At 38.4% G+C, this 27,149-nt stretch overlaps 1 protein-coding gene and 1 long non-coding RNA gene across 3 annotated transcripts in view; one reads left to right on the top strand and one right to left on the bottom strand.

Annotated features, from left to right (window-relative positions):
* The window catches only part of LOC144367640 (cytochrome P450 3A21-like), a 94,895-nt gene that overhangs the window by 15,953 nt on the left and 51,793 nt on the right, over positions 1-27,149 (bottom strand). The window contains exon 15 of the mRNA XM_078024755.1: positions 3,394-3,494. Within this exon, the coding sequence (XP_077880881.1) occupies positions 3,394-3,494 (101 nt within the window). The remainder of the gene's footprint in view (positions 1-3,393; positions 3,495-27,149) is intronic.
* LOC144367661 (uncharacterized) overlaps positions 6,261-27,149 on the top strand; it is a 75,119-nt gene continuing 54,230 nt past the window's right edge. Inside the window, exons 1-2 of one of the 2 annotated variants that reach the window (XR_013427189.1) lie at positions 6,261-6,508; positions 6,876-6,998. This is a non-coding gene — a long non-coding RNA (uncharacterized LOC144367661). The remainder of the gene's footprint in view (positions 6,509-6,875; positions 6,999-27,149) is intronic. The other variant, XR_013427188.1, reaches the window with a different exon arrangement.

The raw sequence follows: 27,149 nt of genomic DNA, 5'->3' as shown, positions 1-27,149 counted from the left end.
CAAACCTAGGTTAATGTTTTTCTGATCAGTTTTATTTTTTAACTGTGGAGTTTTTAAACATTGCAATGGAGATTTTACCTAGGTAAAGCTACAAGGCCGTTATTATTGTCTTATATGTTGTATGTTATGTGTGCCCTGTTTTGTGTTGCATGTCAGTATGTGTGTATGTCCATATTTTTATATGAGGAGCACTCATGAAAAAATGGATCCGAATTTTTTTTTTATTCACGTGATTTAAGTGGTTTAATCTAAATTAGGTAAACAGCTGTTAATGATTGTTTTCAAAGGTGGTTAACAGATCTGTTTGCTTATTAATTTAAATTAGGTAAACAGCTGTTAAGGATTGTTTTTAAAGGTGGTTAACAGATCTGTTTGTTTACTTTCACTTTTCCTTTTCATTATATTTAATAATTCTGTTCAGGATAATGTCTCTTTAACATCATTGCCAGAATTCCCATCTCCATCCCAGTGCCGGTGAAGACTAAGAAAACCAAACTACAGCTTCTATGATAGCTACCACAGTAAACTGTATAAACTGATGCATCAATGAATATAACTCAACAAGTAATGCTCAATCAAGGATTTGATTTACTTTGGGAGGAAATGGACATATTGATAGACTCTTCCACTTTGAACTGCCTGCAGAACTTGCCTGGACTATATATCAGTTGCATGCATTGTGAACTATCGTCTGGTGCAGCGAATTGTGGTACTGCTGGCATATAAAAATTGCTGATGGTGTCACCAGTGATGCAATTTCCTTGCCAGCGCACCCCATGTTAATTGTGGTAATGCTGGCATCTTTGCTGATGGTGTCACCAGTGACGCAATTTTTCCAAAGGAGCCGTCAATTGGCTTGGTGTCATGGCATTTCTGTATCTTCCTCCCTTCTACTAGTGATGGTCTAAAATTTGGGGGCCAACAGAGGTGAGGCAAGAACCTCACCCCCCCACTGGCACCAAGGCTAAATTTGGGGGCCAACAGAGGTGAGGCAAGAACCTCACCCCCCCACTGGTGCTTAGGCCTATCCACAAGCATGGCTGAATGCTGGACCGGAAGTCAGTGACGGGTTGATCTGGTTGCAGTGGATTCAACCTAAGACAGGAAACTGACGTGTAAAGGTCAGTTCTCCCATGACGGGTAAGAACCATATGTTGAATTGGACAACCTACCAGGCACGGTCCTAAGCCACATTGCTTGTTGTTTAATTAATCAGAAGGGGGGAGATGCTGAGGGCCATTACCAAGTAGGAATGACGCATCGAAATTTCCTTGCCAAGCGTACCCCATGCTGCTTAGAGGACATTCGATGGGACATTGCATGCATGCTTTAATAAGGTGACCTTGCTGTAGGACCGAGGCGGATCCAGGTTTAGAGCTGATCAGGTTTGAGGAAGTAACCGGCTCCTTGAGTTTAAGGCGTTGCCAGTTTAAGATAATGGGTTTTAGGGAAGTTAGAGGTTGAAGATTATTGCTGGAATTAGGGTGTTCCTGCTGCTTGTTCCCGTTGAGTTCTCGTGAGATTAAAATGGGATTTGGAGATACCCTCATGGAGTAGGTGAATTGTGCGGGAGACGGCAGAACGCGATTGCCCCTGGACCTATGTGGAGGCGGTGTGAGAGCAGGAATAAAGAATTGCTGTTTGAACCTACGAAGGTGTGTGGTGGCTCGTGATTCTGGTGCCAAGCATAGACCTTGGCAAAAAAATGCTCACCATCTCTAGCAGTCAGAGAAATGCAAATCAAAACCACCCTAAGATACCATCTCACTCCAGTAAGATTGGCAGCCACTATGAAGTCAAACAACAACAAGTGCTGGCAAGGATGTGGAGAAAAGGGTACTCTTGTACATTGCTGGTGGGACTGCAAATTGGTGTGGCCAATTTGGAAAGCAGTTTGGAGATTCCTGGGAAAGCTGGGAATGGAACCACCGTTTGACCCAGCTATTGCCCTTCTCGGACTATTCCCTGAAGACCTTAAAAGAGCATGCTACAGGGATGCTGCCATATCAATGTTCATAGCAGCACAATTCACAATAGCTAGACTGTGGAACCAACCCAGATGCCCTTCAATAGATGAATGGATAAAAAAAAAATGTGGCATCTATACACAATGGAGTACTATGCAGCAATAAAAAATGACAAAATCATAGAATTTGCAGGGAAATGGATGGCACTAGAGCAGATTATGCTTAGTGAAGCTAGTAAATCCCTAAAAAACAAATACCAAATGTCTTCTTTGATATAATGAGAGCAACTATGAACAGAGCAGGGAGGAAGAGCAGGAAGAAAAGACTAACATTAAACAGAGACATGAGATGGGAGGGAAGGGGAGGGAAAAGGGAAATTGCATGGAAATGAAGGGAGACCCTCATTGCTATACAAAATTACATATAAGAGGTTGTGAGGGGAATGGGAAAATAAACAAGGAGAGTAATGAATTACAGTAGATAGGATAGAGAGAGAAGATGGGAGGGGAGGGGATGGGGGATAGTAGGAGATAGGAAAGGTAGCAGAATACAACAATTACTAATTGGGCATTATGTAAAATTGTGGATGTGTAACTGACGTGATTCTGCAATCTGCATTTGGGGTAAAATTGGGAGTTCATAACCCACTTCAATCTAATGTATGAAATATGATATGTCAAGAGCTTTGTAATGTTGTGAACAACCAATAAAATAAAATAAAAATAAATAAATAAATAAATAAATAAATAAAAAGAAATCCATATACAAGGGCTACCTTATCTCATTCATACTTATTCGTTGCTAAGACTCACTGCTAGGGTGCTATCTTTGAACGATAAGAGGAAATGCAGAATGCTGTCGTTTCATCTGTTAAATCCTCCAAATATGTCACAGGAAGTAAAACTTGGGTGAAGCCATGGAAATAACCACAGGGTATTTACACATTCAAAAATTAAGTATGTGCAAATTGTCAACTTATGAATGTTTGGGGTACTTCAGAAATTGTAGTTTCATTTTTTATTTACAAAGGGACTCATGAGACCTTGCAAAGAATAGGAATGTTTGAAGGTGTTTACCATGCCCTCTTTCACAGACTTTTTGCTCAAATAATAAGCACAATATAATCATCCTGGAAATGTGCACCCAGGAAGTTAAACATCTTTTTTATGATGAATTCAAAGTCTGAACAACATCATGAAGATCAAATGCAGATGTACCAGAGATGCGAGCTGTTCCACTGAGGCTCTTGAAGAGTTGACATCAGAGCTCCAGGGAAAACCTGGCCATACTCCAGGAGGGGCCTGGACATTGTTTCTCAAAGGACAAAAACTACTAAATTTCTCCTGAAGATGAACATTTTTACTGATGGCACTAAACTGGCATTTGTACTCAGGAGAAAAAATAGAGGGAGCTCAAGCACACTCACCTTGCAGTAATACAGAAGAGTTCCAAATAAAGGCAGAGGTGTTGGCCCAGGTATTCCCAGCTTCTTAAATAGCCCATGAGAATAGGTTCCATATCTATAAAGTGAAATAGAAAGCCAGGTCACCCTGATTGTCATCTATAGATAAGGGCCTGACCAGTCTCTGATTCAGAAACTGGACCAGGCAGTGAGATAGGTAACATGTAGGTGATACATAACAACAAAAACTCCAACGGCACATTCTGTTTTCCAACACCATTTGGAGATAACTTCCTGCCACAAGAGGCACAATGATTAGGTAAAAGAACTTGAGTCTTCATTGACCCAATAATTGGGTTTGTTCTTAATAAAAATTACCAGCCTTGAATGCACCTGAGAAGTTCAGGCTGTCATTCTGTCAGGGCATCGCAGTTGCTATGTGTATTTGGTATGTTAACCTTTCCTTAAAGTAGAGATTCCTAGTACAAAAGGGCCAATGCTTTGACATGACTTTTATTATGAGATTTTGGGTAACCAAATCCATTCAAGCACAGAGTGTCCACTGAGAACCTATGGTAACATTGTTTCTTGCAAATTGGACATAAACCTTTCATACTTTTCCTTTTTTCTATGCCATGTCTCTGGTTCAGCATTCAGCCCTTCCTTAAATTTAACTTCACATAGATATTTGGAAGCAGTCATAGTATTCTTATTTCTGTTGAATGACAAATGTGACATTTAAGAAAACTGGGACTTCCATTGACTTCATACCAATGTGAGCCATGTTGAGTGTCACCCAAGTCCATTGTCAGACAATCTAAGTGACTTGAGCAAGAAGGAAGGCTGAGTTCCCTTATACTCTTAGTGCTTCTATGAGGAATAAATGACTGAGGAATCATCTCCAGGCCATTCCTCCTCTCATTGACTCTGATCCTCCAACTGGTGATGCTCAGATGGCATCACAGAGTCAGGCATGTTCATGTTTACCAAGGAAGTCAATCACGAAATAGTTTTGTTTATTGCCTGTATGCATCAACTCTCCTTGTATGAAAACCCACAAAGGCTGATGCTTCCTTGGGCTGGCCAACCTGCAACACAGATGTGTCATGTTCTCAGCCCCATGCCTGAGGGTTATGGATCCTAAAATCTTCACCCCTATCAGCATTGATAATAGATGAAAGACTAGGTAAAGGAAAAATGGTGAACAAGAGATTCCTGGCAGCTACTTCAATCACGAAACAGCCAGTCTTGCAAAGATTGCCCCATAGTAGCACAGAAGAGAAAAGTCTGGCATGTTTAAATAGCTCAACATGCCCAGCAATTCCTTTTAGCTACATGGAAGGTGACCTACCAAATTTCAGTTACAGTCCTGGTGACAGAGCAGACAATATGCAACATAAAATAAGAACCCATAATGTGTTCCAGACAGTTGAATAAGAACTTGCTGCTTCTTTGGAGGAGAATGTTTAAGGCAGTAGAGTTTTCACATACTCTACAAATCCTGTCATTACATACAGTAAAATTAAACTACATTGATTCACTAGAAAAGACTACAGAGAGAGAATTATGTTGCCACAACACCTCTGAATTAGTACCTTTTTTTTTTCAGAGAATAAAAGCCAGATCTATATTTTCATTTTTCATGCTATTTTGATTCCTTATTTTTAAGAGTGAAATTGAGACAAATGTCAGATGTGACCTGTGTGGAGTCTCTCCTACCTACAATCAAAATAACCTCTTTCCCTCTGTTTCATGATGTCAGGATCCCATTAGTAAAAGCAATTTCCCTACTAGATGATGATATTCATTCATGCGTTCATGTTGGAGTGTAAAGGAAAAAAAGTAAAGCCAAATTGGCTTTGTGATGTTGTTCAGGCTGCTAGACTATTTCATATTGAGGGGAAATAAGTCTCTTTATTGATGCTAATATCTCAGAGAGAGGAAAAATAATACAAAAGGAAACAATAAAACTTCTTAAAATTTCTGTCAGGTACTCTCTGCTCTAGATACTTATCATTTAGAAGGAAACGTTCTGTGAATTTCAGGGTGAAATAATTGAGTTTTACAAGGGAGGGAAGTGCCAGGAGAAAAAGAGGGAATTGTGCAGTCAACCTTCCAGGGAGTCTGAGGGGAAATTGGTGTGTTATATAGAGGGTGCTGGGGGCAAGAGGGGGCAGGAGTCACCACATGCACAGGGGATAGTCCTCTTGCATGTCTTCTGCAATAGGCAGAAATCTAAGAAGATAAAGAGACAAAACCCAAGTAAACTGGTTTTCCCCAGAATTCCCTAAGTTTGAAAGGGAGTGAGGTTCCCACTGCATGTGATAATAGTTATTAATTATCTGTATATGCTGAATTCTGATTTATTCCTCTAGGTGAAAACACAGAGCCAATCAGATAACCCCCAGAAACAAATCTCAACACCAATTGCCCTATCCACAGGAACTCACCATTTTTCTTCAGCAGTTCTGTCTTCTGAATTTTTTTTTCTACTATGTGGGCTTTTTTGCCAAAAATGTGTCAATTTGTAATTCAGTGAGGCCAATTTATGTGCTAGGAAAGGACATGGGGCCAGGCATGCTCAATAGGAACTTTTTAAGTGTTTATAGAAATTTCAATTCCATGATCTCTTTTGATCTTTCAAATAGACAAGGGAAAGAGGAACATGATTAGGTCCCCACCTCCAGGGTTACAGAGGAGAGGAAACTGGACAACTACTCACAGATATAGGAGCACCAGGAAGATAGCCAGGAGGACCCAGGTCTCTATGGAAGAATTGGGGATCAGGTCCATCACCACTTTTCTTCAGCAGTTCTGTCTTCTGAATTGTTTTTTTCTGCTATGTGGGCTTTTTTGCCAAAATGTGTCAAGCTGTAATTCAGTGAGGCCAATTTATGTGCTAGGAAAGGAGGTGGGGCCAGGCATGCAGCCAATGGAAAGGCCACCTATGCATCTCCTGGAATTGGAGGGGTCAGGTGTCCTCTTTGCAGTTGACAAGGAATCATGCACTCTCCTCCTTTGATCTTTTAAACTATTGACTTAAACAAACTTCCTTTGGTAATTTCACTAACTTTGAGGCCATCAGCTGTCCAGTGGGTAACTAAAAGAAGAATGAATCTTGGTATTCTGCCTTCATTAGGTATCCTTTACTAACCTAATATTTGTGACTACACAGCTTTGCACAAGACATGTTAATCATTTAAGGAATGTTTATCTAAAAACTAGCAAAATAAGAATGTTTAGTCCCAAATATGCCTAATCTGATACCACCTTGGAGATTGAGGCAAGTTTGAAGGGACATTTTATTGTCAGCTTTGGGGGTTTTGTTTTGTTTTGTTTTGTTTGTTTGGTGCTGAGGATGGAACCCACGGCCTTGTGCATGCAAGACAAGCACTCTACCAACTGAACTATAGCCCCAGCCCTGATTCTCAGCTTTTACAGTAGCTTTTCTTCAGAGCCCCAGAGTGGTGCCTAGAATTTCTCATTCATTTTTCAATTCCTTCCAGGAATGGCTGAGCCTTGTAGACAGATCACTATGAAGAGAGTGTTCTCGCAACAAAAGGAATCATATCATGACATCTACATTGCCTTTCTAGTATCCAAGATCTGGTAGATGAACATCCTGAGCAGTAAGTAAAAATTTAACCCCTTTCAAGTGATTAGGACTTCTCAGGAGCTACCTCACAGTGCTAGAACTGAGATAGTGATCCATGAGACTACAGTTTGGGCAAGATTGCTTAAAAATGCATACTTCTTCCCCACTGCTCTAATTCTTGTATAAAAGCCTTCAGGTCAACTCCGCACCTTGAAGACATGCCTAAAAATATGTCTTCCTGGGGTGGATACACAGATTAAATTTCTTTACTTGCTTTTTACATTTACCCTTTGGGTTTGATTTTGGGGGTAAGTGGCCAGACCTAGATTTTGTATCTGGTCTGAAACTTCTGTAGTATGCTTAGTTCATATTTGGTGGAAAAATCAATATATCACTGTGTAATCAATAATGTCAATGTTATTTAATATTTGATATTTGAACTCAAGCAAAGCCACTAGCATTTAATCTCCTTAACTGTTCATGGCACCATAGCTTCTGACATGACAATACATGAGACCTTCATCAAAACAAGCTACATCCATAAATCTTTGGCTACACAGGCTCCTGCACCTAGAATGTTTTTGTGCCTCACAAAAGACTTCAGCTTACCCTTCAAAACCCAGCTCCCACAGCACCTATTTTGGTATAGTCTTTCCTAATTTATCTTGTGCAGTAGGACAACTTATTCCTTGTTGTGATCTCCAAGACTCTGGAAGCTGAGGAAGGAGGATTGCAAGTTTAAAACCAGTCTCAGAAATTCATTGAGGCCCTATGACACTTAGATAGACCCTCTCTCAAAATAAAATATAAAAAGGGAAAGATAATAGAATGAATCATACAGTATTACTTTATGTGCATATATGATTACACAATCCAGGTAAATCTACATCATGTACAACCAAGAGATTCATTCTACTATACTTCCTACTCATAAACCCCCTTCATTCCCTTCACATACTTCTACTTAATCATGTTTACACCCCGCTTTGTTGTGAATTAGCATCAAGATATCAGAGAAAACATTTGAAATTTGGTTTGGGGGATTGACTTATTTTGCTTAACATAATATTCTCCAGCTCCATCCATTTACCAGTAAATGCCATTTTATTCTTCTTTAAGGCTGAGTCATATTTCAGTGTGTGTGTGTGTGTGTGTATCACATTTTCTTTATATATTCATCTTTTGAAGGACACCTACATTTGTTCCATAGGTTAAGTATAAAGATCTGCTCACGTATTTGGTTATATAGAGACTCAGCCCCAGATACCATGCTGATTTGAGAGGGACACACATGAACAGGAAATTGTAGGATGTCAAATAAAGTAATCATAGAGGTATGAGAAAAAACATTCTTATCATTTTAAAAGTGGAGCTTCTTTCTTGGCATGGGACAGTCCATTCTCTTGTGCATCGTCAGTCCACATAATATCTCTTTTGAGAAGCCTGTTATTACTTCCACTGACAAATAAATTGCACATGGTTTTGGCTTTTGTTTTACATTCAAAACTCACAGGTCATAATCTTAAGTATGCAAAAAGAAAAAATAAAGAATGGAATGAAAGAAAAAAAAGAAAGATGATTTTTTAAACTCAGCTCTCAAATGCTCTTTCTTTTAAGTAAGGACTATTTTCATCTTGCCAACTTTGGAAGGCCGACAGTATCTAAGCTTTGTGGCGGGGACAGGGAATGGCCAAGTATTCTGGGCCTTGTGTTTGGAGTGATGTGAAGACTATCAGGTCCAGGAACACATCCTCTTGGACTGAAGGAGGAATGTTCCGCACCCCATAGTCACTGCAGGTTGAATGAGATGTATGCCCACTGTGTTCAGGACCTGTGTCAAGCATTACACATGAACTATCCAGAAACTTGGCTTTCATGAATTTTAACCTTTGTTGGGGGAATGAAACACTAAACAACAAAGAAGAAAAAACCCACAAATTTAGATTTTGAATTATAAATTTGAATGAGTTCTGTGAAGTGAAAGAATACTTTACTGAAACTTATAAAAGAATTTGTCTCACTCATTCTTTCCTTTTTTAAACTCACTCCTTTTTCAAAAAATATAAAAACAGCAGAATCAACAAAACTAAAGAGAAGGGAAGTGTGAGCCATTGGGTGTAACTAGACTTCTTTCCTCATGTAGGTGATGGATATTGGCTAGAATTGACCTAAGATGTCCACGGGTCTTGTTATCTGAATCACAGGACTTGCTCAGGACTGCCTGCCTCTCTCAGGATTGATATAAAACACACCCCTTCCTCATTATTCTACTTATTTTGTATATTAAAGTCCATAAGTTCCTGCAGTCCAGTAAGGAACCAAGAGATCCTATATCATGATGCACAAAGGTAAAATAGGCAGGATCTCAAAGAAGACACACTGGCCATGGAAGCTCTGATCCCTAAAGTCTAGAGAGGTTTCTCAACTGGGAGTGCAGAGAGAGAGAGGTACACCACACCTCCACACACCCCTTACCTCAAGAAAAACTAGATAGTGTTTATTTTTTAACTCTTTAAATTTTTATTTGGGATTTTTTGATATATATGACAGAAGATTGTATTTTGACATTATACATACGTGGAGTATATCTTATTCAAATTAGGATACCATTTTTGTGGTTGTACATGATGTGGAATTTTACTGGTCATGTATTCATATATGAGCATAGGAAAGTGATGTCCAATTCCTTCTACTTTCTTTTCTAATATTTTGTTGTTGTTGTTGTTGTTGTTGTAAGGACTTCTCCTTCATTAACTGGCACAACCCATCCAACAATTCTATGAGATATGTATGGCTATAATTATCATTTTATGAAAGAGCAACTAAGCCCCAGAAATTTTAACTCACCATATACAGTTACATAGCTAATTACTACCATCAAAAAGTAGGGCCCTGGAGCAAAATCTTGTGATTCCATTTTCCGTTGAAAGTTCAAGAGACCTTCTAAAAACCCTGGTTGATGTTTCAACCTCACATAGGTTACATATTTATTTCCACATCTCCCAGAACACTTCCAACTCAGTTACAAAATGCTGCAGAACTGCTTGTAAACACAAATCCACAGACGACCTTTTGTTTACTTATTACTAAATGTGAATTCACTGAATTCTATGAGTCAGCAGACAGTCAGAGGTAAAAGGAGTTCAGCCATTTTGCAATCAGAATCATTCCAATAGTCAGGAAAACAAGAATGAAAAGAGGTCAAAACCAATAAATCAAAGATAACTGAGAGAATTAATCAGTGAGGACAAAAATGTGCATCATGGGGTTATGTTGAAAAAGCCTGAAAACCCTGCACACTGTCCCCTCTATGTGGGCCAGTGACCTTCTAACTTGCCTGGTGGGACTGCAGGCTGACCTTATCCAGGGAATGACCTGCTCACCACCATGCAGATCCCTGTAAAATGGATCTTTTAACATTTCTTACTGATTTTGTTACCCAGTCCTTTTTATTTTTTATTTTGAAAGAGAGTCTTGCTAAGTTGCTTAGGACCGCACTATGATACAGATTAAAACTGATAATCCACTGGCTTATGTAAGCTCTTCTTTTCAACAATTTTGCCAAGAGTTTTGGATTGACCATAAAGCAGTTATTCCATAAGGAATATTCCATATTCCCTCAAGGTCAAGCCATTGTAGAATGAGCTCATTTATCTATTAAGCTACAATTACAAAAACCAAAAGGGGGATATAGGACTATGACTCCCCAACATAACCTCAATAATGCTCTATTTGTTTTAAATTTTCTAAATTATGACTCAGAAGGTCACACTGCACTGAGTGATACATGTCTTCCATAGCAACAGGCCCTTTAGGACTTACAGACTGATCAATGCAAAGGACAAGACCCAGTGATTATGTGGGGCAGAGGTCATGCTTGTATTTTTCCAGAAGGTGCTTTTTGTCCTATTTGGTTACCTTAACACACCATCAGGCATGGAGGACTTAGAACCTAGATTCAAATGACTGAAGATCGACCCAGAGAAGCCTTCACTCAAAAGTTAGAAAACATGATATTTTGTCCCTGTACAACTAAAAACAACTTTTAAAAACTCAAAAGGAGAGAAGAGGGACCCTGAGAAACTGAACAAGGAAGCTAATCTCATGGAAGGACCTGAAGAAATTGACAATATGGGCTACAGGAATGATTTGACAGCAAGGGAAAGCTAAAACTCCAATGGTGATGCTTGCTGCAGTAACAGCTCTATTGAGCTATTGAGTAAAAGGGAATCAGAGAGAAACTTATTGTACATATTTTCCAGATCCTCCTCTAGTACACCCAGGTGTGTGGACTGGAGAATCCATCCCAGAATCTACTAATGACTCACATATGAGAGGAGGACTTACAGACACTCATATTACTCTCAATGATGTGACTGGATTTAATTATTCTGGCTATGTTGTGTTGGTTCCATGATAAACATGCTGGCTGTCTAAAAGTGTTATTTGAGGGAAAGACAGAATTAGGAGACTTAGACCAACTAATTCTACTGTTAATGGAAACTTAAAACCTTATATTAGATGAGTTATTAAATGGGACTTTCCCATAAAAACCCAGTCATCTCAGCAGAACTTCCATGAATAATACTTCATTGTCCTAACCATTCTGCAATAGAAATGTGCACTTTTCCTAAGTAGATAGATTGTATAAATACTTTTACACTACAACATAAAGTGTCTAAAAATAGTGGGTATATTTTGTAATGGTCTCCTAAAATTGACAAAAGGGAGTTATGCAAGAGGACTGCCAAATTCCTGGAGGATTTGTTAGCAACATCTTGACTTTCAGCAAAGGTGGCGTTCAGAAAGATGTTTGGTACTTAATTGCTGCCTCAGAATTCTTACATTTTACTGACAAGTCTTTACCAGACTTTTTAGGCAAGAACTATAAGGAAAGTTTTTGCTATGGCTTATGAGCCTGTGTTCAATCTCCTTATGTCTTAATTAGTGGAATGTATAAATTAAATGGAAAGATTATAGATATCTTGTAACATGTAGTAAATGTAATTTAACTAACTGTATCACCAGATATAATAGAGGAAAAGGAATACTCCATCAGCCCTCTTTTATCTTATTACCAGCTAATATTTCAGAGCCATGGTACACTGAAGCTGGTTTTCAAGTCTTACAACAAATACATGCCCAGCTAGTGAGATCTAAATGTGCTCATAATAGTGGGAGTTGTTGCCTTGGTTTCTTTTATTGCTTCAATGGTCACAGCTTCAGTGGCCATATCTCAAAATATTCAACATGCAAATTTTCTTAATAATTTCGCTCAGAATACTTCCAAGGCTCTTCATAATCAAATAAATATTGATGAAAGAATTGAGACTAATCTAAATGCTTTAGAGTCTACTGCCTTAAATATTAGTAATGAACTTTGAAAAGCTTTGAAATTCAAGGAAAGACTTAAATGTCATGCTAGCCAAATACAATGCTTCCCAATGGATTGGAAGAAGGTTAAAAACCATTTGTTTTGGTATTTGGCAAAATAATAATAACAGCTTGAATATTTTGGAGCTCCATCATTGTAGTCAAGATGTAAAAAAAAGAGTAAAATTGATTTTTTGGATCCTACTTTTTAGCTGATCAAATAACCCTGGAAACATTCTTAAACATTCTGCATGTTATATTCTTGTGTTGTTCTCTTTGCTACTAATTCTCTATTGTAATAGTAGGATGGTGAGCCTTCAAAATAAGGATTCAGGGATTCAAAAAAGTGACCCATCACCTGCTTTTTCAAAGAAAAAAGTGGGAATATTAGGGGGGCTGTTGGGCTGAATGACTGGCATTCTCCTTTTTGTGATTGGAAGAGGTTCTGTCGGTTACTTTTGTAGGGACCTAGATATTGCCTGAATCCTTGAAGTAGCCGAATGTGTCTTCATGCATAGGTGTTTCTTCCCACAGCCCCAGGGGTTGAATTTCTCACCTGTAACCCTGCCCCTCTTGACCTTTTTTGGATGAAACTTTTTAAAGAATGAGGGTCCCCCCCCAATAAAAGCTCACTTCTGAACAGGCTAGCTCTCTCTCTTGCCAGCCTCTGGTAACTTTCCTCACTCTCCCATTTGGGGAACTTGAGGCCGAGAGCAGAGGAGCCATCCTGAAGCTTGATTCAAAGGTAAAGTGTGTGTGTCTGTGTTTTATTTGGTATCCCAGGAAATTCCCACGAGTGACCTTAAGTTTAGCTGCCTGCACTGGTTGTGGGCGGCAGTATAAGACCAAGATTCTGTAACATAATCCAGAACACACACATGCACATTCATACACAGACACACACATGCACACACACACACACACACACACACACACACACACACACACACACACATATTAGATGCTAAGCTCCTGTTCTTAAACTCTGACTCATAAAATGAGCAGCAAACCATATAAATCACACATATGCTCACACACATAACAGCCCCATATATACAGACTCACATGCGTACACACACACACAAACACACACACAAACACAGTAACACACAAACACACATAATATGTATACATATACACACATACATACACATTTTTTCATGAGAGGAGACATAAATTTTGGTCCTTAATTTTAAAGTCTAGAAATTTTGGAATTTCAGAGTGATCATGATCATGAAGGAAGATTTTAGATTTATCTTGTTTTGAAAAAAGTATATTTCAATAATTTTAGCTGCTAGATCATTAGAGACAGAAAAACAATTTTTCTACAATTTGTTTTCTTGGATCAAAAGTTCCTTATCACTATGAACGCATTATCCCATATTTCTGGCATCACATTTGGTCTCCACTCCTTATTTCCCCAGGGACTTATGATAAATAAAATATCATCCTGGTTTCTACATCCTATGGCTTCATCCTGCACAGTGTAAGACAAATTCCTTTGCCACTTGTAGTGCCCACCTCACTGTGGTCTCTCTCTGGTTTGGTGCATGCATCTTCTCATACATGAAGTCCAGGTCCCAGTGCACTCTACTGCAAGACAAAGTTGGTTTATTACTCCCACTCTGAATCCTCTGTTTTATTTATTTTTATTTTAACTTGTTATATATGACAGAAGAATGAGTTACAATTCATAGTACACATATAAAGCACATTTTTTCATATCTCTGGTTTTATAGAAAGTATATTTACACCTTTAAGGTCTTCATATATGTATTTAAGGTAATGATATCCATCTCATTCCACCATCTTTTTATTCCTCCATGCCCCCTCCTTAGTACTCCCACCCCTTTATTCTGACTAGAGTTTGTATAAATCCTCCCATGCTCCCCCCAAACCACATTATGAATCACCCTCTTTATATCAGAGAAAACATTTGACATTTGTTTTTCTGGGATTGGCTAACTTTACTGAGCATTATCTTCTCAAACTCTATACATTTACCTGAAATATCATGATTTTATTCTCTTTTATTGCTGACTAATATTCCATTGTATATATATATCCTTTTTTGTTTATTCATTCATCTACTAAAAGGCATCTATGTTGGTTTACACAGATTGGCTATTGTGAGTTGTGCTGCTATACACTTTGATGTGGCTGTGTCCCTGAAGTATGCTGTTTTTAAGTCCTTTGGGTATAGACCAAGGAGAGGGATAGCTGGGTCAAATGGTGATCCTATCCCCAGATTTCCAAGGAATTTCCATACTATTGTTTATATTGGCTGCACCAATTTACACTCCTATAAGCAATGTATGAGTGTACCTTTTTCCTCACATCCTAACCAACACTTATTGTTGTTTGTATTCTTAATAGCTGCATTCTGAATGGAGTGAGATGAAATCTTAGAGTAGTTTTGATTTGTATTTCTCTAATTGCTAGGCATGTTGAACATTTTTATATATTTGTTACTTGATTATAAATCATCTTCTGAGAGGTGTCTCTTCAGTTCCTTGGCCCATTTATTGGTTGAGATATTAGTTTTTTGGTGTTTAGCTTTTTGCCTTCTTTATATACCCTAGAGATTAGTGCTGTATCTGCTGTGTGAGGTGTAAAATGTTGCTACCAAGATGTAGGTTCTCTATACATCTCACTGATTGTTTCTCTTACTGAGAAGAAACTTTTAGTTTGAATCCACCCAATTATTGATTCTTCATTTTAATTCTTGTGCTATAGGAGTGTTATTAAGGAAGTTTGGGCCTAATCTGACATGATGGAGATTTTGGCCTACTTTTTCTTATAATAGGCACGGTGACTCTGATTCAATTCCTAGGTCCTTGATTTACTTTGAGTTGAGTTTTGTCCATGGTGAGAAATAGCATTTTAATTTCATTTTGTTGCATATGGATTGCCAGTTCCTCCAGCACCATTTGTTGAAAAGGCTTTTTTTTCTCCAATGTTTGTTTTTGGCACCTTTGTCTAATGTAAGATGACTGCAATTATGTGGGTTAGTCTCTGTGTCCTCCATTCTGTACTATTGGTCTACCAGTCTATCTTGGTGCCAATTCCATACTGTTTTTGTTACTATTGCTCTGTAGTATAGTTTAAGTTCTGGTACAGTGATGCCACCTTCTATATTTTCTTGCTAAAAAGGGAAGATTAAAGGGAAGATCTAATTCTAAGACATCTAAAAGCAAAAAAGAAAAAATAAAACAGAGATTAGAAAAGGGAATTTAGAGTCAATCTTGAATTTTCTTGAAGTATTGTACATATTGAAGTCATTATCCTCTTTTTCTTTGAGATAAGATTTTGCCATGTTCTCTATGTTGGTTATAGACCGAGGAGTGGGATATCTGGGACAAATGGCAGATATATCTTCTTAAAGGTCCTCAGAATTACTCCTGGATTTGTAATTCTCCTGCCTCAGCCTCCAGAGTGGTTGGGACTACAGGTGTGTGCCACAGTTTCACTAGTTGTCCTTGAGTAGAAATATGAAGCAAGTCTAGTTTTCTGTATCATTTTCTCATGTGCATGAACTGTTTTTGAAATCCTGCCAACTTTGAATCATTCCCTCTACCTGTATGTGAAAAAATCAAAGCTGAGAGAAAGTGAGTGAGTTTCCCAGGGACATTCTCAAGGACACTTCACTCATTTTTTCCCCAGATCTTTTTCATTTCTTTCATGAATCCTTCTAGAATCATGGGGAAAGTAGGAAATTAAAGGCACAAATCACCTCTTTAGTTAACCATGTTGATGTGATTAGTTTAGTTGGCTTCTTCACTACTGTGACCCTGACAAGAACCACTGGACTCACAGTTTCAGAGGTCTCAATTCATACACGGCTTACTCTGTTGCTGTGGTCTGCAGTGAGGCAGAATAACATGGCAGAAGAGTGTAAAGGAATAAAGAAGTTTAGGACATGGCACTAGGAAGCAGACAGAAACTCCACTAACCAGGGACAAAATGTATGCCCTGAAGCCAGGCCCTCAGAGACCCACCTCTTCCATCAATATCCTACCTGCCTACAGTTGCACCCAGTTAATCCTTACTGAGGAAACAGTGTACTGAGTAGATTATGGCTTTCACAATCCAATCACTTTATTTCTGAACTTTCTTGCATTGCCTCACACATGAGCTTCTGAGGGAAACCAACACCATAACAGTGAGTTTCATGTATGTTTTGGAGTGAGAAAGAATAAGTGAGGATTGACAAAATGGGGTCACCTTTCAGTTTTCCAGCTCAATGTGGAAAAGATGGGGAGATGCCACTCTACCCATGGGAGTCAGCAAATTAAGTACTCTAAGTTTTATCTTCTAACACTTAAAAATAAATCTTCCTGTTGCTATGTTTCAGGGGTGATATTTTTATGATTCACAGGGAGACCCCAATTATGTGGATCTTACAGCCTGTCTAGTATACTGTTGAACTGAAAAATGTGAATAGGAAAATAATGCCTTTTTGGCAGGAAGAGCAGTATGGAATTCTCACATGGTCATTAGGTCTCAGAATTTTAGAATTAGAATATGATAAACAAGCCTCAGTGTTTGGGAGAGATAATCTGAGCATAGTGTAGCCTTTTTTCTGGCCTCTGGTTTTGAGCTCATGAATTTGTGTCCAGTAATCAGGACCTGAGTCAAATACCTAACCAGGTTAGTCCCAATTGCAAGCCACAAATTCACATTTCTTTTGGAACATTCCACTCAGTTGACTTAAATTTTAATAGTTTTTAAATCACCCAATTTCTGCTCATTTGACATCACTAAATGTGCCTTTGTTGAAAAAACAATACTCATCTTGTGTTTAATTATGTGAAATACATAGATAAGAACTGTTTGATCTCATTCATACTTTTTTCCTTTTAAGACTTACAGACAGGGGATTATCTTTGGAGGATAATAAAAATGCAAAATGCTTTTGTTTCATCTCTCAAATCCTCTACATGTAACTTCAGTAGTAAAACTTGAGTAGTTCCTTAGAAATAATCACAAATTTAGACATTAAGAAAGGATGTATGTGCAAATTATCAAACTATGATGCCACATTATTTTTATCCATTCATCTATTGAAGGGCACCTGGGTTGGTTCCACAGTCTAGCTATTGTGAATTGTGCTGCTATGAACATCGATATGGCAGCATCCCTGTAGCATGCTCTTTTAAGGTCTTCAGGGAATAGTCCGAGAAGGTCAATCGCAGGGTCAAATGGTGGTTCCATTCCCAGCTTTCCCAGGAATCTCCAAACTGCTTTCCAAATTGGCCACACCAATTTGCAGTCCCACCAGCAATGTACAAGAGTACCCTTTTCTCCACATCCTCGCCAGCACTTGTTGTTGTTTGACTTCATAGTGGCTCTCAATCTTACTGGAGTGAGATGGTATCTTAGGGTGGTTTTGATTTGCATTTCTCTGACTGCTAGAGATGGTGAGCATTTTTTCATGTACTTGTTGATTGATTGTATATCCTCCTCTGAGAAGTATCTGGTCAGGTCCTTGGCCCATTTATTGATTGGGTTATTTGTTATCTTATTGTCTAATTTTTTGAGTTCTTTGTATACTCTGGATATTAGGGCTCTATCTGAAGTGTGAGGAGTAAAAATTTGGTCTCAGGATGTAGGCTCCCTATTTACCTCTCATTGTTTCTCTTGCTGAGAAAAAAAACTTTTTAGTTTAAGTAAGTCCCATTTATTGATTCTTCTTATTAACTCTTGTGCTATGTGTGTCCTATTAAGGAATTTGGAGCCCGATCCCACAATATGTAGATCGGAGCCTACTTTTTCTTCTATCAGATGCAGAGTCTCTGATTTGATATCAAGCTCCTTGATCCATTTTGAGTGAAGTTTTGTGCATTGTGAGAGAAAGGGATTCAGTTTCATTTTGTTGCATATGGATTTCCAGTTTTCCCAACACCATTTGTTGAAGATGCTATCCTTCCTCCATTGCATGTTTTTAGCCCCTTTATCAAATATAAGATAGTTGTAACTTTGTGGATTAGTCTCTGTGTCCTCTATTATACCGTTGGTCCACGTGCCTGTTTTGGTACCAGTACCATGCTGTTTTTGTTACTATTGCTCTGTAATATAGTTTGAAATCTGGTATCGCTATACCGCCTGATTCACACTTCCTGCTTAAAATTGCTTTTGCTATTCTGGGTCTTTTATTTTTCCATATGAATTTCATGATTGCTTTCTCTATTTCTTCAAGAAATGCCGTTGGGATTTTGATTGGCATTGCATTAAACCTATAGAGAACTTTTGGTAATATCGCCATTTTGATAATGTTAGTTCTGCCTATCCATGAACAGGGTATATTTTTCCATCTTCTAAGATCTTCTTCTACTTCTCTCTTTAGGGTTCTGTAGTTTTCATTGTATAAATCTTTCACCTCTTTTGTTAGGTTGATTCCCAAGTATTTTATTTTTATGGAGGATATTGTGAATGGAGTGTTTTTCCTCATTTCCGTTTCAGAAGTTTTGTCGCTGATATACAGAAATGCCTTTGATTTATGCATGTTGATTTTATATCCTGCCACTTTACTGAATTCATTTATTAGTTCTAGTAGTTTCTTTGTAGACCCCTTTGGGTCTTCTAGGTATAGAATAATGTCATCCGCAAATAGTGATAATTTAAGTTCTTATTTTCCTATTTTTATGCCTTTAATTTCTTTCGTCTGTCTAATTGCTCTGGCCAGTGTTTCAAGAACTATGTTAAACAGAAGTGGTGAGAGAGGGCATCCCTGTCTTGTTCCAGATTTTAGAGGGAATGCCTTCAATTTTTCTCCATTCAGAATGATGCTAGCCTGAGGCTTAGCATAGATTGCTTTTACAATGTTGAGGTATGTTCCTGTTATCCCTAGTTTTTCTAGAGTTTTGAACATAAAGGGATGCTGTGCTTTGTCGAATGCTTTTTCCACATCTATTGAGATGATCATATGGTTCTTATTTTTAAGTCTATTGATGTGGTGAATAACATTTATTGATTTCCGTATATTGAACCAGCCTTGCATCCCAGGGATGAATCCTACTTGATCATGGTGCACAATTTTTTCGATATGTTTTTGAATCTGATTCGTCAGAATTTTATTGAGGATTTTTGCATCTAGGTTCATTAGAGATATTGGTCTGTAGTCTTCTTTCTTTGGGGTATCTTTGTCTGGTTTCGGAATCAAGGTGATGTTGGCCTCATAGAATGAATTTGGAAGAGCTCCCTCTTTTTCTATTTCCTGAAATAACTTGAAAAGCATTGGTATTAATTCTTCTTTAAAGGTTTTGTAAAACTCCGCTGTATATCCATCCGGTCCTGGGCTTTTCTTGGTTGGTAGTCTTTTGATGGCTTCTTCAATTTCATCCATTGATATTGGTCTGTTCAAATTGTGTGTATCCTCCTGACTCAGTCTGGGCAAATCATATGACTTAAGAAATTAATCGATGTCTTCACTATCTTCTATTTTATTGGAATATAGGTTTTCAAAATAATTTCTAATTGTCTTCTGTATTTCTGTAGCATCTGTTGTGATATTGCCTTTTTCATCCCGTATGTTAGCAATTTGAGTTCTTTCTCTTCTTCTCTTCATTAGCATGGCTAAGGGTCTGTCGATCTTATTTATTTTTACGAAGAACCAACTTTTAGTTTTGTCAGTTTTTTCAATAGTTTCTTTTGTTTCAATTTCATTGATTTCAGCTCTGATTTTAATTATTTCTTGCCTTCTGATACATTTGCTGTTGTTTTGCTCTTCCTTTTCTAGGGCTTTGAGATGAAGTGTGAGCTCATTTATTTGTTGGTTTTTTCTTTTTTTGAGGAATGACCTCCAGGTGATGAATTTCCCTCTTAAAACTGCTTTCATTGTGTCCCATGGATTCCGATATGTTGTGTCTGTATTTTCATTTATCTCTAAGAATTTTTTTATTTTCTCCTTTATGTCTTCTGTAACCCATTGATCATTCAGTAACATATTGTTCATTTTTCATGTGATGTAGGATTTTTCTGTCCTTCTTTTATCATTGATTTCCAGTTTCATTCCATTATGATCAGATAAAATGCATGGCATTATCTCCACCCCTTTATATTTACTGAGGGTTGCCCTATGGCATAATATATGGTCTATTTTTGAGAAGGATCCATGTGCTGCTGAGAAAAAAAGTATATCCATTTGATGATGGTTGATATATTCTATATATGTCAGTTAAGTCTAGGTTATTGATTGTGGTATTAAGTTTCTATAGTTTCTTTATTCAACTTTTGTTTGGAGGATCTGTCCAATGGTGAGAGAGGTGTGTTGAAGTCACCCATAATTTTTGTGTTGTGGTCTATTTGATTCTTGAACTTGAGGAGAATTTGTTTTATGAATGTCGCAGCACCATTATTTGGTGCATAAATATTGATAATTGTTATGTCTTGTTGGTGAATGGTTCCTTTTAACAGTATATAATGTCCTTCCTTATCCCTTTTGATTAACTTAGTCTTGACGTCGATTTTATTTGATATAAGGATGGCCACCCCTGCTTGCTTACGAGGACTGTGTGGGTGGTATATTTTTTCCCATCCTTTCACCTTCAGCCTGTGTATGTCTTTTCCAATCAGATGTGTCTCCTGCAGGCAGCATATTGTTGGGTTGGTTTTTTTAATCCATGATACCAGCCTATGTCGCTTTATTGGAAAGTTTAAGCCATTAACATTTAGAGTTACTATTGATATATGGTTTGTACTTCCTGCCATGTTTGATTATTTATCCTTTTTTTAAAAAAAAAATTTAGTTTGTTTCTCCATGATTATCTTTCCCCTCACCCTCTGTCTTTACCGAGGCACTTCCCACTGATGGTTTTGGTTATTGTTTTTCATTTCTTTCTCGTGTAGTGTTTTGCTCAAAATTCTTTGCAATGCTGGTTTTCTGGCTGCAAATTCTTTTAACTTTTGTTTATCATGAAAGATTTTTATTTCGTTGTCATACCTGAAGCTTAATTTTGCTGGATACAGAATTCTTGGTTGGCATCCATTGTCTTTTAGTATTTGAAATACATTGTTCCATGACCTTCTTGCTTTCAGCGTCTGTGATAAAAAACCATTGTTAACCTTATTGGTTTACCCCTGAATGTAGTCTGCCTCTTTTCTCTTGTAGTTTTTAATATTTTCTCTTTGTTTTGTATATTGGATATCTTCATAACAATGTGTCTTGGCATTGGTCTACTGTGATTTTGTGTGCTCGGTGTCCTGTATGCATCGACAATTTGTATATCTGTTTCCTTTTTATTTCTGGAAAGTTTTCTGTAATTATTTCATTTAGCAAGTTACTCATTCCCTTGGTTTGAATCTCTGTACCTTCTTCTATCCCAAAGACTCATAAGTTTGGTTTTTTTATGTTATCCCATAACCCTTGGATGTTTTTCTCGTGATTTTTTACCAGCCTTTCTGAGTTGGCTAGACTCTTTTCAAGATGATATATTTTGTCTTCATTTTCTGACGTTCTGGTTTCTACTTGCTCCACTCTGTTAGTGATACTCTCAATTGAGTTTTTAATTTGGTGTATCGTTTCCTTCATTTCTAGAATTATTGTTTGATTATTTTTATAATCTCTATCTTCTAATAAGGATGCTTAACTTCTTCTTTCAACTGTTTATGTAATTCATTCTCAATGTGTTCTTTCGCTGCTTGAATTTGCTGTCTCGTATCCTCTTTAAGGTTCCATTCCATCTGTCTAAGGTGTTCCTTGAGTTCTTTATATGACCATTTTTCTGATGACTCTAGGTCCTCCTGAATATTTAGGCTGTCTTGCATTGTTTGTACTCCTTTTCTTCCTTGCTTTTTCAAGCTGCTCATGTTACTTCTTGTTCTGTTTGACTGCTGAGTTACTGTTTACTCCTATAAATTTATTTGATGCTTGGGAGGAAAGGTATTAGAAGGTAAGGGAAGAAGTCACTAAAGAGAATGAGAGTAAGAAGGGGGAATAAGAAAATTGAAAAGAAATGAAAAGACAAAAGAAGAAAAAAATAGGAAATAAAAAAAGAAAAAAAATTTTAAAATAATAATAAAAAATAAATAAAAATTAAAATTAGAAGAAAAAATTGAAAAAAAATTTTAAAACAACAAGAAAGAAAAGTGAAAATGAAAGAAAAAACCCAAATCAAAAAAAAAGAGAGAGAAAAAAAGAAAACTAATAAATGCAGTCTTAGAGTTTGATTAACTTCTCTTCCAGTAGGTGGCGCTGTGCCCACCAGGCCAAGTTTCTCCTGTCAATACACAGGAACCAATCACTGTGCAGCAGATCCTCCGACCAGACTGGGCGAGTCTCCAATCCTGAGTGCCTTAGGGCCTCCTCTTTTGTCTAGTCACTTCCCCACTTTGTCTCTAGCCAGGCCCCTCTCACAGGTGCCGCTCACCACAATACTGGCTACACGCCAGGTCTGCTGCTCTGTTTTCAAGAATGACTGGGCACACTCTCCCTGTCTGGCATTCCCTCAGACCCTAAGTTTGTGGAGCTTGGGGCTGAGAATCCTCAGCGAATTTTACTTGCCCTCTGGTAGCCACGCCCCCCCGGTAGCTGGTGCAAGAGACCTTAGGTGTCAGCACTGGTGGGAGCGGTAGCTGGGAGTTCTGTGCCACGGGTCCCGTACCACGTCTGATTCCCCCGGTCTGGTATGGAGCTCACGGGAAAGCTGGGAGGGGCCCTTATGGGAGAGCTGGGATTGGCCCTTAAGGTTTCCCCGATGTGTGGAGAGGGAAGCCTAGGGGATTACACACCTGTAGCCTCAGGTTTCAATGAAGTTATAACCTCCCCCACAGTCTGGTGACGTCAGTTCTCTGCCATGGTGGTATCTCTTGCAAATGACGACAGTTCGTTTCCCTTTGCTGGGTGACCAATGCAACGGGTGGGTCCTTACTGTCTCTGCCAAGCCCCATTTCAAACCTGTGGCCACTATCTATGAAGGCTCAGTTGGCATTTACCTCCGTAGGATCAGAAGGGCTGACCAGTTGTTTCAGCCGGATGGATTAGTGCTGAGTCACAGCTAGACATTAAGAAATTATATATGAGCAAATTATCAAACTATGAATACTTGCATTGCTCAAGAAATTGTAGTTTCAAATCTATCCATGAACATTTTTTAAATAGCTACTCATGAGATCTAGTTATGAATAGGAGTGTTTGAATGTGCTTGATGTCTTCTCTTTCACAGATTTTTGATCAAATATTAAATACAATATAAATTTCCTGGAATTGTGCAAAGGCAAATTAAACATCCCCTTTATGATATGTACAAGTCTGAACAACATCATGAGCATCCAATGAAGATGAACTAGAGATCTGAGCTGTTCCACTGAGGCTCTTGAAAAGTTGACAGCAGAGCCCCAGGGAAAACCTGGCCATGCTCAGGGTGGAGCTTGCACACTGTTTCAAAAAGGATGAGAGCTGGGAACTTCCTCCAAAAGAAGTGCAGTTTTACCAATGACATTAAACTGGCATTTTCTTTTTGCCAAAGAAAAAAGAGGGGACTCAACCATACTCACCTTGCAGTAGTGCAGAAACATTTCAAAGAAAGGCAAAGGTGTTGGCTCAGAAATTCCCAGCTTCTCAAACAGCACATGTGAATAGGTTCCACATCTATAAAGTGAGAGACAAAGCCAGGTCACTATGATTGTCATTCTATAGATAAGAGCCTGACCAGTCTCTGACTCAGGGGTTTTTCTTTTGGGGGGGGGTTTCCTTTTTTCTCTGCAATGCTCCCAGTTCAGCATCCAGCCCTTCTTTAAAATTGACTTTGTATGATCCTTGGAAGCAGTAATAATATCCTTCTGTTGAGTGGCAAATGTACCATTTTGAAACAATGAGACTTCCCTCTACCTCACACAAATGTGAGCCATGTTGAGTGTCACCCAAGTCTGTTGTCAGACAATCTGGTTGCCTTGAGCCAGAGGGAAGACTGAGTTCCCTGTATCCTCTGAGTGCTACAGTGAGATATGAATGACTGAGGAATCATCTCCAGGCCATTCTCCCTCTCATTGAGTCTGTTCCTCCAACTGTGATGCTCAGATGGCAGCACAGAGCAGGCATGCTCATGTTCATCAAGGTGGCCAGTCACAGCACATTTTGTTTATTGCCCCCATGCATCAACTCCCTTTGTATGAAAACCCACAAAGGCTGGTGCTTCTTTGGCCTGGCTGGCCAGCAACTCACAACCCCATACCAGAGTGTTCTATGTCATACAATCCCTGCCCCACCATCCCAAAAGATGAGAGAAACACAGAAAAAAAGAAATGGTGTATAAGAGAGTCCTAGCAGCTATTTTAACCATGAAACAGCTAGTTCTGCAAAAGTGGCCCCATAGTGGCAGAGGAGAAAACTGTGGCATGGATAAATGGCCCAGTATGCTCTATAATTCCTCTCATCTACATGGAGGGGGACCCTCCAAAGTTCAGGAACTGTCCTGTTAACTGAGAAGAAAATATACAATATAAAATAAGAACCCATAATGTGTTCCAGACAGTTGCAATAAGAACTTGCTGCTGCTTTTTAGAGAAGAATGTTTAAGGCAGTATAGGTTTCATATATTCTGTACAAATCCTGCCATTAAATACTGTGATAATAAAAAGCAAATGTGACTCCATTTTGTTTTGTGCCTCCATTCTATAAAACGACCATGCCAAGTAGAAGGGACATGACTGGGTCAAGATGTTCTTTTTCTTTTGATATCAACACCTTTAAGGACATGGAACTACCTAATGGGGCATGGTTTCTATAACTAGGGTAACAGGGCTCTGTTTCTGTAACTGGGGTGACTGAGCCAACTGTGATTAGGATTCTTACTGCTTGACTGCACTCTTCCGCTTCTGTAACCTGGCTTTCTTGCATTGCCTGCACCCCAAACATCCCTTTTGTGGTTTTCAGGGTTATAAGGAGCACCCTTGCAGTTGTTCAGGGCTGATCAGGGAAACAGCTTTATATTCTGTTCAGTGGCCACTAGTGTGCTGCAAAAAAGGCTTGATTTGATTATACAAGAGTGGTCTGGAAGTCAGTTTATGAAACCCTGAGATGAAGCTTTAACTATAACATCTGGGGGCTGTAGCATCTTAGGATGCTTCTCCTGCTGGCCTGTCAGATAGGGTGAGTGGACTCCTCTGGGGAAAAGGCCAGATTGGACGCAGTTGCTTACACCTTTCCCAGGACAGGAGGAGATGTTGTCACTGTCTCCCTGGACCTCCCAGTGGGCTCTTACCTTTGCCTGGGGCAGGATGAGTCATGACTCTGCCCCATTGGAGGACTCCCTATGTGACCTCACCTGTCTGTATCTCGGGGCATGAGGAGACATTGTCTCTGTCCCCCTGGAGGCCTCCCTGTGGGGCCTCATCTGTTCCTGGGGGCAGAATGAGACATGGTCTCTGCCCCATTAGAGGTCTCCCTGTGTGACCTTACCGATTGTTGATTGTCCTGCATCTGTTCTGCTGTTTGTCATTTCTCCAGCTTCTGCCTTTCTGTTTGTCATTTGTCCAGTGTCTGTTTGCCAGCCATCTGTCTTGTGTTTATCTGTCCCTGTGTTGTGCATGGGCCCTTTTTTTGTTCTCACAATTGCTCTTCTCTCATCAGGACTCCTTCCTTTCACCATCATCATGGGACAAGGAAGCTCTATAGAGATCTCTACCTGCACCCCTTTAACATTTTCTTAACAATTTTCAGAACTTTTGTTTGTTGGTTTGTTTTTGTTTGTTCCCTTTGTGTTCTGTGTTAATTTCTACCTCAATTTGTTTCTAATGAGAAAAAAATTATTAAAATGGTTTTAACTGCGCTCACTACAGCTTTCATTAAAATGTAAAGTGCTGCCAACAGGACTAAAAGAATTGTCAATAGTAAAAGCTAAAGGTAAAAAAAAAAAAAAAGTATTCTGGAGATTGCCTGCACTTAGGAACTAGGCCAGGTGGCCAATTGGGTAAATCATGTCAGTTCCTATAGAGGACAAATTAAAACTAAAGTGTTTTATAAAATTATTATTCCTAAATTGTATAACAAAAAGCATAATTTTGTCTAGGAAGTTTGGATTTTGTCTCTCGGCATTTGCAAGCATGAATAACTCCCAACTATTAAAAAAGTGGTCCAAAGATTTTTTCAGTCTCAGGCTAAAATTTGGTGGCCACAATCCAAGAAACCAGAAAAACCAGTTTAGAATGGGACCCCAACCTGGGGGACTCTCCCTAGGAGACCAATGGAGCTGCATCTTTGGGAAGTTCCTTCAGGAAAAAAAATAAGACCCTTTCATTTGTCTATATTCCCTTAACTTTTTTAGCTATGATGAACAGGACCTCCTCAAGGAAAAGGTCAGAAAAACTTTTAAAATTCTATATTTGTCAAATTGATAATTTTGATCCAATATGCCTAGATTAATATGTTTTTCTGATTACACTCTGCTTTATTCTAAGGCCAATTTACAAGGGTTAACTCTCAATCTAATAGGTTTTAAAAAATAAACTACAAGGCTTTTGTTTATCTGTTTGCTTTGTGTGGATGCACCAGTGTACTGTCCATCTACATGTATTGCCATGTCTACATATATTTGGTACAAAAAAATTGACATCTGAGCTCATAAATTAAAATTTAAAAAAAAAAGATCCAAATACCTTTGGTTAATATGATTTAAAAGGTTCAATTTAAATTGGAAAAATAAATAAAAGTACAAATGTCTTTACAGTTACTAATGCACAGTTTTTTCTAGATGATTAAACAGCTGTTAAAATATTAATATTTATAAAGTGTCTGATATCCATTCTGTCTAGGATTTTTCTTCAACAGCAAAAAATGATTACTAACACTATTGAATGCACTTGTCTGATACCTTGT

This window comes from Ictidomys tridecemlineatus, chromosome 10 (genome assembly GCF_052094955.1).
Source record: "Ictidomys tridecemlineatus isolate mIctTri1 chromosome 10, mIctTri1.hap1, whole genome shotgun sequence".
NCBI classification, from domain to species: domain Eukaryota; kingdom Metazoa; phylum Chordata; class Mammalia; order Rodentia; family Sciuridae; genus Ictidomys; species Ictidomys tridecemlineatus.
Note: the sequence above shows the minus strand (reverse complement) of the source record. Positions and strands in the feature narration are given on the sequence as shown.